The sequence below is a fragment of the Acomys minous genome (assembly GCF_964271855.1).
Source record: "Acomys minous genome assembly, chromosome: 6".
Taxonomy (NCBI): domain Eukaryota; kingdom Metazoa; phylum Chordata; class Mammalia; order Rodentia; family Muridae; genus Acomys; species Acomys minous.
Window position 1 is genome coordinate 121,322,048 of NC_140487.1, and position 13,250 is coordinate 121,335,297.

General features: G+C 51.8%; 2 protein-coding genes across 4 annotated transcripts in view; one reads left to right on the forward strand and one right to left on the reverse strand.

The window, feature by feature from the left end:
- The first annotated feature begins 1,018 nt into the window (after positions 1 to 1,018).
- Positions 1,019 to 2,483, forward strand: NPPA (natriuretic peptide A). The gene is made up of 3 exons (XM_084787828.1): positions 1,019 to 1,315; positions 1,422 to 1,751; positions 2,168 to 2,483. Exons 1-3 carry the CDS (start codon positions 1,196 to 1,198, stop codon positions 2,177 to 2,179), a joined length of 462 nt encoding a protein of 153 aa, XP_084643954.1. The 5' UTR covers positions 1,019 to 1,195; the 3' UTR covers positions 2,180 to 2,483.
- Positions 2,484 to 5,075: 2,592 nt separating this feature from the next.
- CLCN6 (chloride voltage-gated channel 6) overlaps positions 5,076 to 13,250 on the reverse strand; it is a 35,249-nt gene continuing 27,074 nt past the window's right edge. For 2 of the 3 annotated variants that reach the window (XM_084786716.1, XM_084786717.1), the window contains exons 19-23: positions 12,269 to 12,426; positions 11,942 to 12,098; positions 10,118 to 10,225; positions 9,905 to 10,030; positions 5,076 to 7,580 (exon numbers count right to left, since the gene is read on the reverse strand). In XM_084786716.1, the coding sequence (XP_084642842.1) occupies positions 7,500 to 7,580; positions 9,905 to 10,030; positions 10,118 to 10,225; positions 11,942 to 12,098; positions 12,269 to 12,426 (630 nt within the window). In that variant the 3' untranslated portion in view covers positions 5,076 to 7,499. Of the gene's footprint in view, positions 7,581 to 9,904; positions 10,031 to 10,117; positions 10,226 to 11,941; positions 12,099 to 12,268; positions 12,427 to 13,250 lie in introns of those variants that run through there. The other variant, XR_014780172.1, reaches the window with a different exon arrangement.

Sequence of the window (13,250 nt, forward strand, 5' to 3'; positions counted from 1 at the left end):
GTCCTGAAACCGGCCGTCCAGTACACGAATGCTGGAAACGCCCGGAAACATGGGTACAGAATTCTGCAGTAGGCAGTAGATGGTCAGAAAAGAGAGAGCAGAGGAATTCACACATACTGGTCAGACAGGCAAAGCACACGGTGTTGAAAATGGCAACGTTGAGATATGGCGACCACTCATTTAAGATAGACTGTTTCTCCATACTTCTGAGGATGGCCAGAGGAGTCGAGGCCTTCATGGCTCATGTCCTTGGCCTCAGAAGTCATGAAGGGCATCACAGAGAATTGTGTGTGCCTGCTTCAATCCTTTTTCTCCTCCTTCTGTTTCCCTAGGAAAGGTGGGACCACCACGCACTTCACACTCTGAGTCCGAGCTTCTGAAAGCAGCAAGGCCAAGAGGAACTGTGCTCTCCTAATGTCCTTGGTGTTTACACATGTAGCTGAATTCTTTAGGGCCTGTATCATGGTGGCTTTCTGGCTGACTTCATACTCTAAAATAATAATAACAATAATAACTTTCACCTGACTGCTAATAGAGACATCTAGGGTTGGGGTGGGCTGTCTGGGGCCAGAGGCTCACCCATGAGGCTGATGAATCAGGTGTGAAGCCAGCTTCAGTCTAGCTGGCCTCCCAGCTGTCTGTCATTTCCTCCTCTCCCGCCCTTATTTGGAGCCCCTGACAGCTGAGCTGCAAGCAGGGGGAGCTGGGTGCAAGCCAGCCTGTCACCCTCTGCTTCCCCGCATGGGTCCCGTTGCCAGGGAGAAAGAATCCTGAGGCGAGCGCCCAGAGAGAGATAACCAAGGACTCCTTTCTGCTCCCCTCACACCTTTGAAGTGGGAGCCTCTTGAGGCAAATCAGCAAGAATGTGGCTCTTGCAGCTGAGGATCTGGGCGGGGTGGGGTGGGGGGAGTTACCGGAGCTGCTCAAGGCACAGGGGCTGTGACGAGCCTTGCTGAACTGATAACTTTAAAAGGGCATCTTGTGCTGGCTCCTCACTCCATCGCTTTATCACTGCAAGTGATAGAATGGGGAGGGTTCCAGCCCTCCTGCGTTCTCAGAGAGCTGGGGGGGCTATAAAAACGGGAGACACTGGGCATCTGGGAGACAGTGACAGACAAAGGCTGAGAGAGAGAGAAGCCAGAGAAGAGCGACCAGAGGCGGCAAACATCAGACTGTGCCCCCGACCTACACCAGCATGGGCTCCTTCTCCATCACCGTGGGCTTCATCCTCTTCCTGGCCCTTTGGCTTCCAGGCTATATTGGAGCAAACCCCGTGTACAGTGCGATGTCCAACACAGATCTGATGGATTTCAAGGTAGGGCCAGGAAGTGGCACACAGACTGGGGCCAGGGTCTCATTGGTACTGGGTCCATTCCTCTAAGACATCCCCCTTTCCCTGCATTTATTTTCCCTTTATAAAGAACCTGCTGGACCACCTGGAGGAGAAGACGCCACTAGAAGATGAAGTCATGCCCCCGCAGGCCCTGAGTGAGCAGAACAACGAAGCAGGGGTGGCCCTCAGCTCCCTCCCTGAGGTACCTCCCTGGACTGGGGAGGTTGTCAACCCACCTCAGAGAGATGGCAGTGTCCTAGGGCGCAGGCCCTGGGACCCTTCCGATAGATCTGCCCTCTTGAAAAGCAAACTGAGGGCTCTGCTCACTGCTCCTCGGAGCCTCCAGAGGTCCAGCTGCTTCGGGGGCAGGATCGACAGGATTGGAGCCCAGAGTGGACTAGGCTGCAACAGCTTCCGGGTAAGAGGAACCGTGGATGGAGGTTGGGTTCGGGGAGCAGACTATGCTCTTCGTAAGGCTCAAATCATGCCAAGAAATACTGCCAGGGAGCATCTTTGGCATGTGTCTGTCCCACTATGATGGATGTTCTGTAAGTTTCAAGGCAATCTGGGCACCAGCACTGGGAACTTAGAATACAGGGTAAGTCACCTTTGTGTTGCTGATCGGCAGCTAGTGTTCTATCCACAGTTGTCAGGGTCTGGCAGATTTAAATGAAATGGACTAAGTGCCCACATTAATGCTTACGAATGGCTTGTTTGCCAGTTTATCACAGAGACTAGACTGGGGCTGGTGGGAAAAAGCTGGTCACTGGTCAAGTTGAACAGCTTAGCACAGCAAAGCCAGATCCTCAAACCAATATATTTTTCTCTTTGTAGTATCGAAGATAACAGCCTGGGGGAAAAAGGCAGCCAGATCCGCTGGAGCAGATAGCAAAAGATCCTAAGCCCCTGCGGTGTGTCACGCGGCTTGGTCTCAATGCCACTGAGATGTGGCGAACGCCCTATCCCTACGGGAGCTGCGGCTTCCTGCCTTCATCTGTCACGACCAACGCTAACTGTAGAGGCGTGGTTTGAGTGAGGCCCTGCCTCTCCCACTCTGCATACTAAGGTAGATCCTCACCCTCACCCCTTTCCGAAAGCAGTTGGAAAAAAAAAATTTTTTTTTGAATAAACTTCAGCACCAAGGACAGAAGCGGAGACCTGGAGTGCTTCTTTCACTTCTGCCCCAGCTCCTTGCTGTCCACTCCTCCCCCTCGCCACCATCTTGTCTTTCCTGTCAATTCTCCCTACCTCCCTCTTCTTGCTGAGTGTGGAGAGCCCCTCAGGGCAGACTTCACAGAGATCTATCTGCCCCTCACTCCTCAGATCCCAGAAAAGCCCACCCACCCAGACCAAAAGGGCATTTATTTTTAATTCATGAAAAAGAGACACAAAGGCCGGGCGTGGTGGCGCACGCCTTTAATCCCAGCACTTGGGAGGCAGAGGCAGGTGGATCGCTGTGAGTTCGAGGCCAGCCTGGTCTACAAAGTGAGTCGAAGACAGCCAAGGCTAACACAGAGAGACCCTGTCTCAAAAAACCAAAAAAAAAAAAAAAAAAAAAAAAGAAAGAAAGAAAGAAAAAGAGACACAAATGCATCTTTTCCTGAGGACAGGTAACACATCTGTGCTCAGCAGACAGCTTCTTGCTGCCCTCTCACTTTCTGGTTACAGCCTGGGTGGTTTTAAAGAGCCTTCAGAGAACCCGGGACCGTCCAGATCTTGTTACTGAGCGCCAGCTGCAGCAGCCTTGTGATTTACACATTCAGTTTAGACAGGAGTGAGTGGAGGGTGGGTTACCCAGCTGGGAGAAGTGAAGCAAGGCTTTCCTGGGTGGCAAGTTCAAATGCTCTGTGAGCTACCACACCACCTGTCTGTCTGTGTCCACCACTCAGTGCTGGAGCTCAAACTCAGGGAGCCAAATGTATTTGAAAAACATCCATGATCTCCCTAACCCAGGACGGTGGAGTTTGAGCTTGTACAATGCACGGAGAGGAGAGCCACCAGGAAACATGCAGTTTCTTTATTTTTTGTCTCACTATGTAGCTTTGGCTTGCCTTGAACTCAGGGAGATCTGTCTGCTTCCACCTTGCTGCACTACCAAATCTGGCTAAGGTGCAGCATTTTAAAGTATCTGCTTGTGAAAGGTGTCACCCTGAGCAGCAGAGAACAGGACACCAAGTTCCTTTTAAACAAGGAGGGAATCAATATTTTCTTGCTGTGCTCATTTCTGCGGCCCCCACTACCCCCCCACCAGCCAGCCAGCCAGCCAGCCAGCCAGCCAGGGATGCCACATCTGATGCCCTCAACATCCTACACATTCAAGGCTAACAGTGAACACTGCTTCTTCCTGGAACTCACAGGCCATCTTGAACTCCAACAGGACATGGTTTGCTGTGTACATGTGTCCCTAACCTGTATTGGACGTGTTGTACAAAAACAGGGAGAAGAACCAAGTAGTGGGGTGCATACCCGTAGAGGGGAGGCAAGGCCAGAAGCCAAGAGTGATGGGCTGGAGGTGGAGGAAGAACTTCAACTACTTCCCATCAAAATGTTCTTATATGGACCAGTATGGTCACTTACACCTTAGTGCCCGCACTCAGGAGACAGAGGTAGGCAGATCTCTGTGAGTTCAGGGTCAACCTGGTCTACACAGCATGTTCTTGGACAGCCAGAGCTATGAAGTGAGACTCTGAGTCAACTAAAAAAACAAAACAAAACAAAAAACCCACTTCCTATCTGGATCTCAACCAGAAGGTGCAGAAAACCAGCCGGAGAATGACTTACAAGAACGCGTGCGCGCGTGTCTGTGTGTTGTGTGTGAGTATGTATGAGCATTAGGTCTGTATTTGGGAGTCCTAATTGCTAAGAAAAAAAAAGAGTGAGCTGTAGGGGTGCCCTCTATGTCTCGTGGTGACAAATGGCTGTCACTGAGGGTTGCCTGGAAGGGACAGAAAGGGGCAAACAAGACACAAAGTGCACCCAGTACTTGGAGAAAGGGGTCTCAGGAGGGGCCTGATGAGCTGTCAGTGATTGCTGACATAGCAGCTCACCCATGGACACAGCAAGTGGTTCTTGTAAAATAGAAAGCAGGTGAATAGGCCGGGGGACGGTAAGGCACGTCTTTAATCCCAGCGCTCGGGAGGCAGAGGCTGGTGGATCTCTGTGAGTTCGAGTCCAGCCTGGTTCTACAGGGTGAGTCCAGGACAACCAGGTCTGTTACACAGAAACCCTGTCTTGAAAAACAAAAAACCAAAAAATCAAACTAAACCAAACCAAAAAACCAGGCGAACAAAGAGCAGGGAGGCAGATGCACATGCCCACGTGGGGACAGCCTGGGGGGCTTCCTCTCCTCTCTGCCGTGAGGTTCCTACCAGTGGAGTAAATCCCCAGACAGACTGTCCACTGCTGCCCTGGTGCAGCAGGCAGGAAGAAAAGATCAAGAGACCAAATGGAGCAGTGTTTATAGGTTACAAGGGCAGTCTAATAGCTTACAAAAAACAGACAGGGATGGGGGCAGGCAGTGACGGAAGTGCAGGGCCAGCAAACTAGCCTTTCCATCTGGGCGTGATGGCACATGCCTGGAATCCCAGCACTTGGAAGGTAGAGGCAGGACAGCTCAGATCGTCCTTGGTTAAGGTGAGTCTGGGGCTAGCTGGGTTACGTAAGACCCTGCCTCGGGAACAGACTGCTGCTAGCACCTTTACTCTCCCCTACTTGAAAGAAATGAAAACCTGGAAAGAAAGCATTGTGCAGACAAGGTCTACAGGGAAGCTGCAGACATTTTATTTTGACTTGAGAGTTACTACAAGGACTTCCACCTTCCAAAGGGCCAAATAAAAATAGACCTTTACAAAATAAAAAAGAGACCGTTTATCTACACAGTGGAATCAGCTAATGTTACCATATAAACAAACAGTGCAAACGGAAAGGCGGACGCTGTGGCTGGAGAATTACCGAGGTCCACAGGAGCCGAGGGCAACACATGTCAACAGGGCTGGGCCAGGAGGGCTGTGCTGGCCTTTCCGGAAGCTTTCTTGTCACCAAGGTCTGCATCAAACTGTCACACGCTGGCTGAGTCAAGCTAATGTCCGTTCCAGCTGGAACTGCTTAACAAGGTCACACGCAGACATCTCATAAAATACCAAACTCCCACAGCAGTACCAGGGAGCCATACAAACACCCAAGTGCAGAAGCCAGGAAAGCTGCCTCAAGCCGACCTCAGTGTCCCTCCACAGAGCTGTGTTTGACAAGGTGCTGTGGTACCAGGGGCCACCAAGCTGTGGCAGGTGAGAGACTGAGCCACTGGTTCCAAGGGACAGCCATGGGAGGAAGGTTTACAGTTATAGTTCACAAGTGGAGAAGCGGTTGTCTTTGGGCTTTTCTGGAAAGGCAGGTTCGAAGGGAGGAGCATAGGAAACCAAGCGTCCCAGAGGGGCATGGGCTCAAGCCCATGGGCGGAAAGATCTGGACCATGTCTACTCTGGGCTAAACTGAGGGCAACCCAGGCACGCACACACAGGATGGACAAACTGCAACAGGAGTCCTGCCATGGAGGCAGGAAGCTGTGGACTGAGGTCCTGCAGGCTGCTGCTCTGAAAAGCCACCAGCTGGGAAGACGAGTCAGTGGTGTGTTGTGCCTTTCTCTTGGTGTGGGCAACTCTTTCCTTCTTGTTGGGGCACACAGCAGGACAGGAACTAAAGACAGCCATGAAACAAAGCGGGCACCTGGGCCAGCACAGCCTGCTGGGATAGTTCCCAAGTATTTGTTGAAAGTTTCAAGCCCATGCCCACCTCAATCTCATTATAGTAAAAAGATAAGCAAGTGGGGAAAACAGAGAGTCAAGGTCACTGTCGCTGCAAAGATCCAAGGTAGCCTCTGATGAGGCCGTGGCATGATTCCCCAAGTAGTGATCAGAACACTCTGCCAGGCCCTGGCACAGATGCCCTCCAGCAACTTCCACAATTTAAAAAGTAATGCAAATGAATGTCACTTGGCATCCAAAGGACAGATACCGCAGGGGCCCTGGGGTGCAAATGTCCCTACACAGATGTTAACTGAGGTGTCAGTTCAGGGAGGACCGGCAGCCAGGAGAGAATGAAGCCATGAAAAAGCAGGGAGGCACAGGGGCAAGAGCATCCCACTCGCTCCCCAGCCCTGAGCCAGCAGTGGCACAAGCGTCTCTCCAAGTCCCCAGAAAGAGGCAACTGGGGAGCGGAGTGTGAAGTGGGGTGCAAGAGGTGAGTGGAGCCACCAGCTCTCCCCTAGAGCGACCTTTGCTTGGCTCTGGCTCAGGACAGCTTGCTTGGCAGCTTGTAGAGCGATCCTGATTCACCAGGGCGCTGGGTGCTGGCTCTGTCTAAGGGTTTCTCAATTTTGGTTAACTTCGGGAAAGAATCCAAGATAAAGCTATGGCTGCCCCACCAGGAAGACAGAGAAAGTCAAGCAGTTGTGGGGAGGAAGGAACTGAGAAAGGGCGGGGAGCACGTGTTATGGAGAACAGGTGGAGTTAGTGATGGGGGTACTGAGCATTCACAGAAGAGGGAGGAGGTGTGGTCCCCTGGGGTGGGATTTAATGGTTAGAAGGCTGTTAACTGGGGTTTTAATGCTTCAAGGGTCTGGTCAGAAATGATTCTAAGGCAATTCAAGCCACAGGGTTGAGAGCAGGCGCTCGCTCCTAGAAAGATGGGCCAAATGAAGAGGCAGACAGCTCTACTGTATCTGAGGCCCTGGTTTTGATCCTAGGCCTCCCCAAACAGTTCTCAGGGCCCAATTCCTGAACTTAGTAATGAACATGATATGCGAATAACATCCTCAGTATTTGCCTCAGCCCAAGCCCTTCCCAGAAGGCTCTGGGTAACAGCTGGGCTCTCTGGGAAACAGCAACAGAGAAGTACCAAGTGTTTACCTAGGACCCAGCCTGACTTCACCCTGATGTCTCTCTAGGGGAGCCTGAGAAATGAGAAATGGAAGATTCTTGCTGAGGAAGTTAGTAAAACCCCAACTTCCTGATCAACACACCCCCAAAACCTGACACCAATCACCCAGGGCTCCAGGTGTCTGAGCAAGTGAGTGACAGAGAGCATCTGTGCTGGCTATGGGGCCAGCAAGCGAGTGAGCCACCTGCAGAGGCACCTCTGGGAGAGTGAGCTGGTGGTGGCCGGCCGACTGTCAGAGGGTCTGGTAATGCTGCCGCAGCCGGGCCTGCAGAAACTCATATGTCAGGTTGTGTCGTGTAATGATCCCCACGATCTAGGGAAAAGAGAAAACACCCAAGTCACCGCAGGAAAACCTACCTACCCGTGAGGATGTATGTGAGGAGAGCTGGTCCCTGTCGGACAGGACAGGGTTAGTGTGCTCATGGACTGACTTCTTCGTCTCAGGGGAAGGTCAGGAGTCACAAGCTGGAGGCCTGGGGACAGAAGCAGCTGCACAAAAGGAGTCAGTGGACCCTGAAATGGGGTGAAGTGAAACTGGGGAGAGAAGGGGACTGGAAGGGGACTCTGCGCCACCTGCTTTATCCCAACACAGAAGTCTGCGTGGCCCCAGGCATCTTTTATTGTTCTTGGTTTGGCTGGAGCCAGGTACAACTCGCCTGTGTGGTGGGGTTCCAGGTATGTGCCACTGTGCCTGGCAGAACTAGTCTAAGGTTCATTTTGTGTCTTGTTTATGAACAAGCCTAGGCACATGCATCTATCGCTGAGCTACACCCCCAAGGCATGCTTTGCCCTGTCTTAGGGTCTCCATTGCTGTGATACAGCCCATGAACGACAGCAACACAGGGAGAAAAAGGGTTGCTATTTCAGCTACTTTATAACCCGTCACTGAGCAAAGTCAGGGCAGAAACTCAAACAGGGCAGGAACCTGGAGGCAGAAGCTAATGCAGAGGCCAAGGACAGGTACTGCTTACTGGCTTGCTCCTCATGACTCCCTCAGCCTGCTTTGTTATAGCACCCAGGATCACCAGCCCAGGGATGGCCCCACCCACAATGGGCTGGGCACTCTCATATCAGTCACTAATTAAGAAATACACTACATCCTTGCCTATAGCCCAGTACTTACAGAGGCATTTTCTTAATTGAGAGTCCCTATTCCCAAATGACTCTAGCTTGTGTCAAGTTGAAATACAACTGTCTAGTATAGGTCCGTAAACAGAGCACGTGCCAAGCCAGATGTCACACACCTGTAACAGCACTTGGAAGGCTGAGTCAAGAGGACTGTCTCAGTTGGGAATGGTGGCGCACACCTTTAATCCCAGCGTTCAGGAGGCAGAGGCAGGTGGATCGCTGAGTTTGAGGCCAGCCTGGTCTGCAAAGCAAGTACAGCCAAGGCTACACAGAGAAACCCTGTCTCAAAACACAAAAAACAAACAAACAAACAAACAAAGAAGACTGCCTCAGGATCAAGGCCAGTCTGGGCTACTTAATGAGTACCAGACCAGCAAGAGGAGAGTGGAGGGAAGGCAGGCTACCCTCTGTAAGAGGCCCCACTTCCTAAGGGGTCATTTTGGTGACATATACTGAAGACCTCAAAAAGGAACTGAAATGCAACTGAATAATCAATGAGAAGGAAGGATGGGAAAAATGGACCACATAGCCACGATGCTCCTCTATGGCAGAGTGGGGTGGAGCGTTGTAGCTCAGTGGTAGAGTGCCTGTGTAGCATGCCTAAGACTAAACCAGACCCAGCAGAGATGGGTCCTGAAGGAAAAAGCCACTGGGAATGACCTCTGGGCACACAGAATCTGTGCACAACAAGGTTGACAGGGTGGCGACCTCTGTAGGTTTCATATTTTTTTTTCGTATTTTGGATAATATAGTACAATAGCACAACAATAACTATATAATAAAAATATTGGGAGGGTAAAAGGGATGGGATAACAATTGAGATATACTATGAATAAATCAATAAAATATATTTAAAAAATAAAAATATTAACAAGAAGGCTCAGTGGGTAAATATGCTCACCATGCAAGTCTGGTGACCAGAGTTCAGTTCCCAGAACCCACAGAAGTGGAAGGATAGAAGCAACTGCACAAAGCTGTGCTCTCACACCACACGTGTACAATTAAAACAGAGCAGAGTAACTCTGAAATGGCGAAAAAGCCTACAAAGCCAGGTGTGGTGCACACGCCTTTGATCCCAGCACTTGGGAGGTAGAGGACAGAGGCAGGCAAATCTCTATGAGTTCGAGGCCAATCTGGTCTACAGAGTGAGTTCCAGGACTGCCAGAACTATATAGAGAAACCCTGTCTCAAAAAAAAAAAAAAGACAGAGAAAAAAAAAAAAAGCCAACAAAATTAATCACTGGGTGTGCTACCTTTTAAAACCATCTGAGCATTTTGCCTTAAATTTTATTAATGCTACAAATGCTCATAAGAGGTGGGAGCCAAGGAACACAGACCAGGGGAGAGTGAGGAGAAGGCTAAGACAGAGCAGGCGGTGGAAGAAAGGAAGGAGGAGCACAGGTGCCCCCTGCTGGACTGTGCAACAAGCGCACGGGGAAGGGAGAGGTGGGTGGACAGACAGATGAGAGGCAGCCAGGGACACTGCTTTTCTCCACCCAACTAACTTACCTCTCCCACCGCATTCACCACAGGCAAGTGGCGCAGGCCCATAGTTCTGAACAGGTTAAAAACTTGGGAAACGTGGGTGTTGGGGGAGACAGTGAACGGTGAAGGATTCATGTATGGGGTGACATCCTGCAGAAGAGAAAGCAAGAATCACCCACAGCCCAGGATAAACATGGCACAGCGCGTCGGACAGTCCCGAGGGACAGCCCTCCTCACCACGATCATCCGGGGATTCAGCAGTGTGAGGTCCAGGTCATGGATGTCCGGATACCGTGGGTAGTCCTCGGCCATCTCAGCGTAAGAAAGGCGTGGCTGGCTGGCACTCTGCAATCCGACCAAGACAATGTCCTTGCAACAAACAGCAGCTGCTAGGAGGGTCACTGATGGTCTCCTCCCCGCTTACGCTAGTATGCCATATGCCACACGCAGTCAGTCATGTTGCCACCCAGGGGGAAAGACACAGGAGCCATAGTGGGTGCTGAGGAGGGAGACAGCCAGGTTCTAATGGATGAGAAAACTGCTAATAGGGGTTGTGGGTTGAGTTGTGCCCCCAAAAGACATACCAACTTGCAAATCCTACTATCTATCAGGTGCCTTTCCTAGAGGCAGGGTTCTGCAGATTACTTACAACAGGCTCACGCTGGACTAGGGGCCTAAATTCCAACATCAGGCCTCCTTCCACAGCGGAGAGAGGAAGTGGAGTGAGCACTGTGCATCGACAGAAGGAAAACTGAATGACAGATACAAATGACAAGGCTGGGAATTGCTGGTGACCACGAGGGACTGAGCAAGAGGAGGCCAGAAGGGCCCTCTCCCAGCTCCTTCAGAGAGCTGACCCGGCCCCCCTGGGTCTTATACTTAAGAGTCTTGAACTAGCCGTTGGGCGTGGTGGCGCACGCCTTTAATCCCAGCACTCGGGAGGCAGAGGCAGGCGGATCGCTGTGAGTTCGAGGCCAGCCTGGTCTACAAAGTGAGTCCAGGACAGTCAAGGCTACACAGAGAAACCCTGTCTCAAAAAGAGTCTTGAACTATGAGAGACCCTGTCTCAAGCTACAAGGCGATGACAATCTGACACAATGCTACCGGGGATAGTTATCACAGGAGTGTTGTCATCATCTCTTGGGTCTCACTGTGCTGTCACAGGCCAGGGAGGCCAGTGTAAGGACCCACAGGATAGCACAGGGGCACAAGGGCTGGCTGGCCATCGCTTTCCTGAGTGGGTTCCTGCTCCCTAACTGTTCTATGACCTTCCTCTGGCTCACAAATGCCTCACTGTGGGCAGCCCTAGAATCTATCTGCTGTAGGAGGCCAGGCCAGGAACTTTAGGATCTAAGCTGTCACCACTCCACCCTTCTTACCCCTCAACTCCCCGTCAGTCTCTACCCACTCTAACCAGGCTGGTCTCCCATACTCCACCCAGGACCCTGTGCCAGGGTGGCTGCTCTTCTGCAGGCTACGACACCACAGAGGGGCTCAGGCAGCTATAATGGTAGAAACCCACAACTCTCAACATGACAAGAGTCACTCTGGAAACCAGGGCTATCGGTAACTTGCTCATGCTCCTGCTGAAAAGAAGGTGCCATGGGAACACCCTAAAACCAAATGAGAGAAAAGACGGCTACAGGGGAGCTGGCAGGAAGAGGGGTAGGTCTTCACTAGCACATGCAGAGAACTCTTAAAGACAGGCGTGGCACCCCAGCTGCAATCACATCAGGAGGACCAAGCACTCATCCTCAGCCAGCCTGGCCTACAGGAAACCCTGTCTCAACAACAAAACCAGAAGGAAAAAATCCCTCAGGGTATGAAAAGCTCACAGGCCGGCAAGCAGGAAACACTGGACATAATGTGGCAGAGGCTAAGCAAGGGACAAGTGGAGTCAGCTTGCCTTCACCTCCCTCATGACTTGGGGGCCTCACAAACACAGCAAAACCCTCCTCAGCAGCTGTGCACACATCGCACGCACAGAACTACCTCTCCTGAACAAGAAGGTCTGTCCCTGCCACCTGCTTGCCTTCCAGAACACCAGAGCCCAAGACTTACGGACTGACTTTCGGAATAACACACTCCTCGGACAAGCAAGGTCACAAGCTGAGAGCGCAGGACGAGGCCGTGGAAGGTCAGTGGGCGGAAGCGCTCCTCCATGGTCCAGTCTTCACTCGGGGACTGGTCAGGATATAGGTTGGGGTAGGGAGTGTATCTGTTACACAAAAACCAGATGCTGCCTCGTATACCCTCAGCAGGGTCACGTCTGCCACATCCTCATTGCCTTCCCATAATCTCCAGCAAGCTCAGGGCTCCTCACACCCTGGGTGTGCAGGGTGTTCTGCACGGAGGCTGTAGACAGCCAGTGCGAGGCGAGGCCCTCACCTCCTCTCCAGCATCTGCTGTAGCAGGTCCTCCTTCTCTGCTGGCTCCTCAGACGCCACATGCTCGTCACACACATTGCGCAGCTCGCTGGAAGGGTAAGACTTCATGGACTGGCCCCGCTTGCGCTGCTCACCGGCACGGGTGAGGATACTGGATTTCTATGGATGGAGAGTGGGGACAATGACAGTCATTACAGGAGGCAAGACGGTGGTGCGGGGCATACAAACACAGGTGCATCTTGAGGGCTGTGGTGATGGACCTATCCTCCGTGGGCTGAGTTGAGAGCTACCCAAGGACAGAGCCACCAGCGCCCATCCCACCTGGTATACCAAATGACATCATGAGGCCAGGATCTGTATCCCTAGAGCTCCCAGCCCAGATCTGCAGCATCTAGCCAATTTCTTTCTTTCTTTCTTTTTTTTTCCTAAAGATTTATTGTGTATACAGTGCTCTGCCTCCATGTACATCTGCAGGCCAGAAGAGGGCATCAGATCACATTATAAATGATTGTGAGCCACCATGTGGTTGCTGGGAGTTGAACTCATGACCTCTGGAAGAGCAGCCAGTGCTCTTAACCACTGAGCCATCTCTCCAGCCCCCTAGCCAATTTCTTCCTCATTCTTTTTATCTGTGGTTTCTTGAGACAGGCCAGCTGGTCCAGAGCTCAGTGATCCTTCTGCCTGGGCACCCACTTTCCTAAGTAGGCCAGAGTGCACTTGTGTCAGCAACTCTAGAAGCCTCCCTGAGGCTTTTCTATGGTAAATAATTAATACCAAGCCTGCTGACTCTAAAAGAGGAGCCACCCCACTGCTCCCTGCTGCCCAGATGAGCACACATCCACTGTGAGCACACATGAGGGTGCTGCAGATTCGCCCTAGACTGAGCCAGTCTAAATGCACCCAGCTGCAGGGGCAGCACTGTCCAGCTTGAGTCCTGGGCCAGATGGGCTCCTCACTGGCCTTCCCTTCTGGCCACTTCCCTC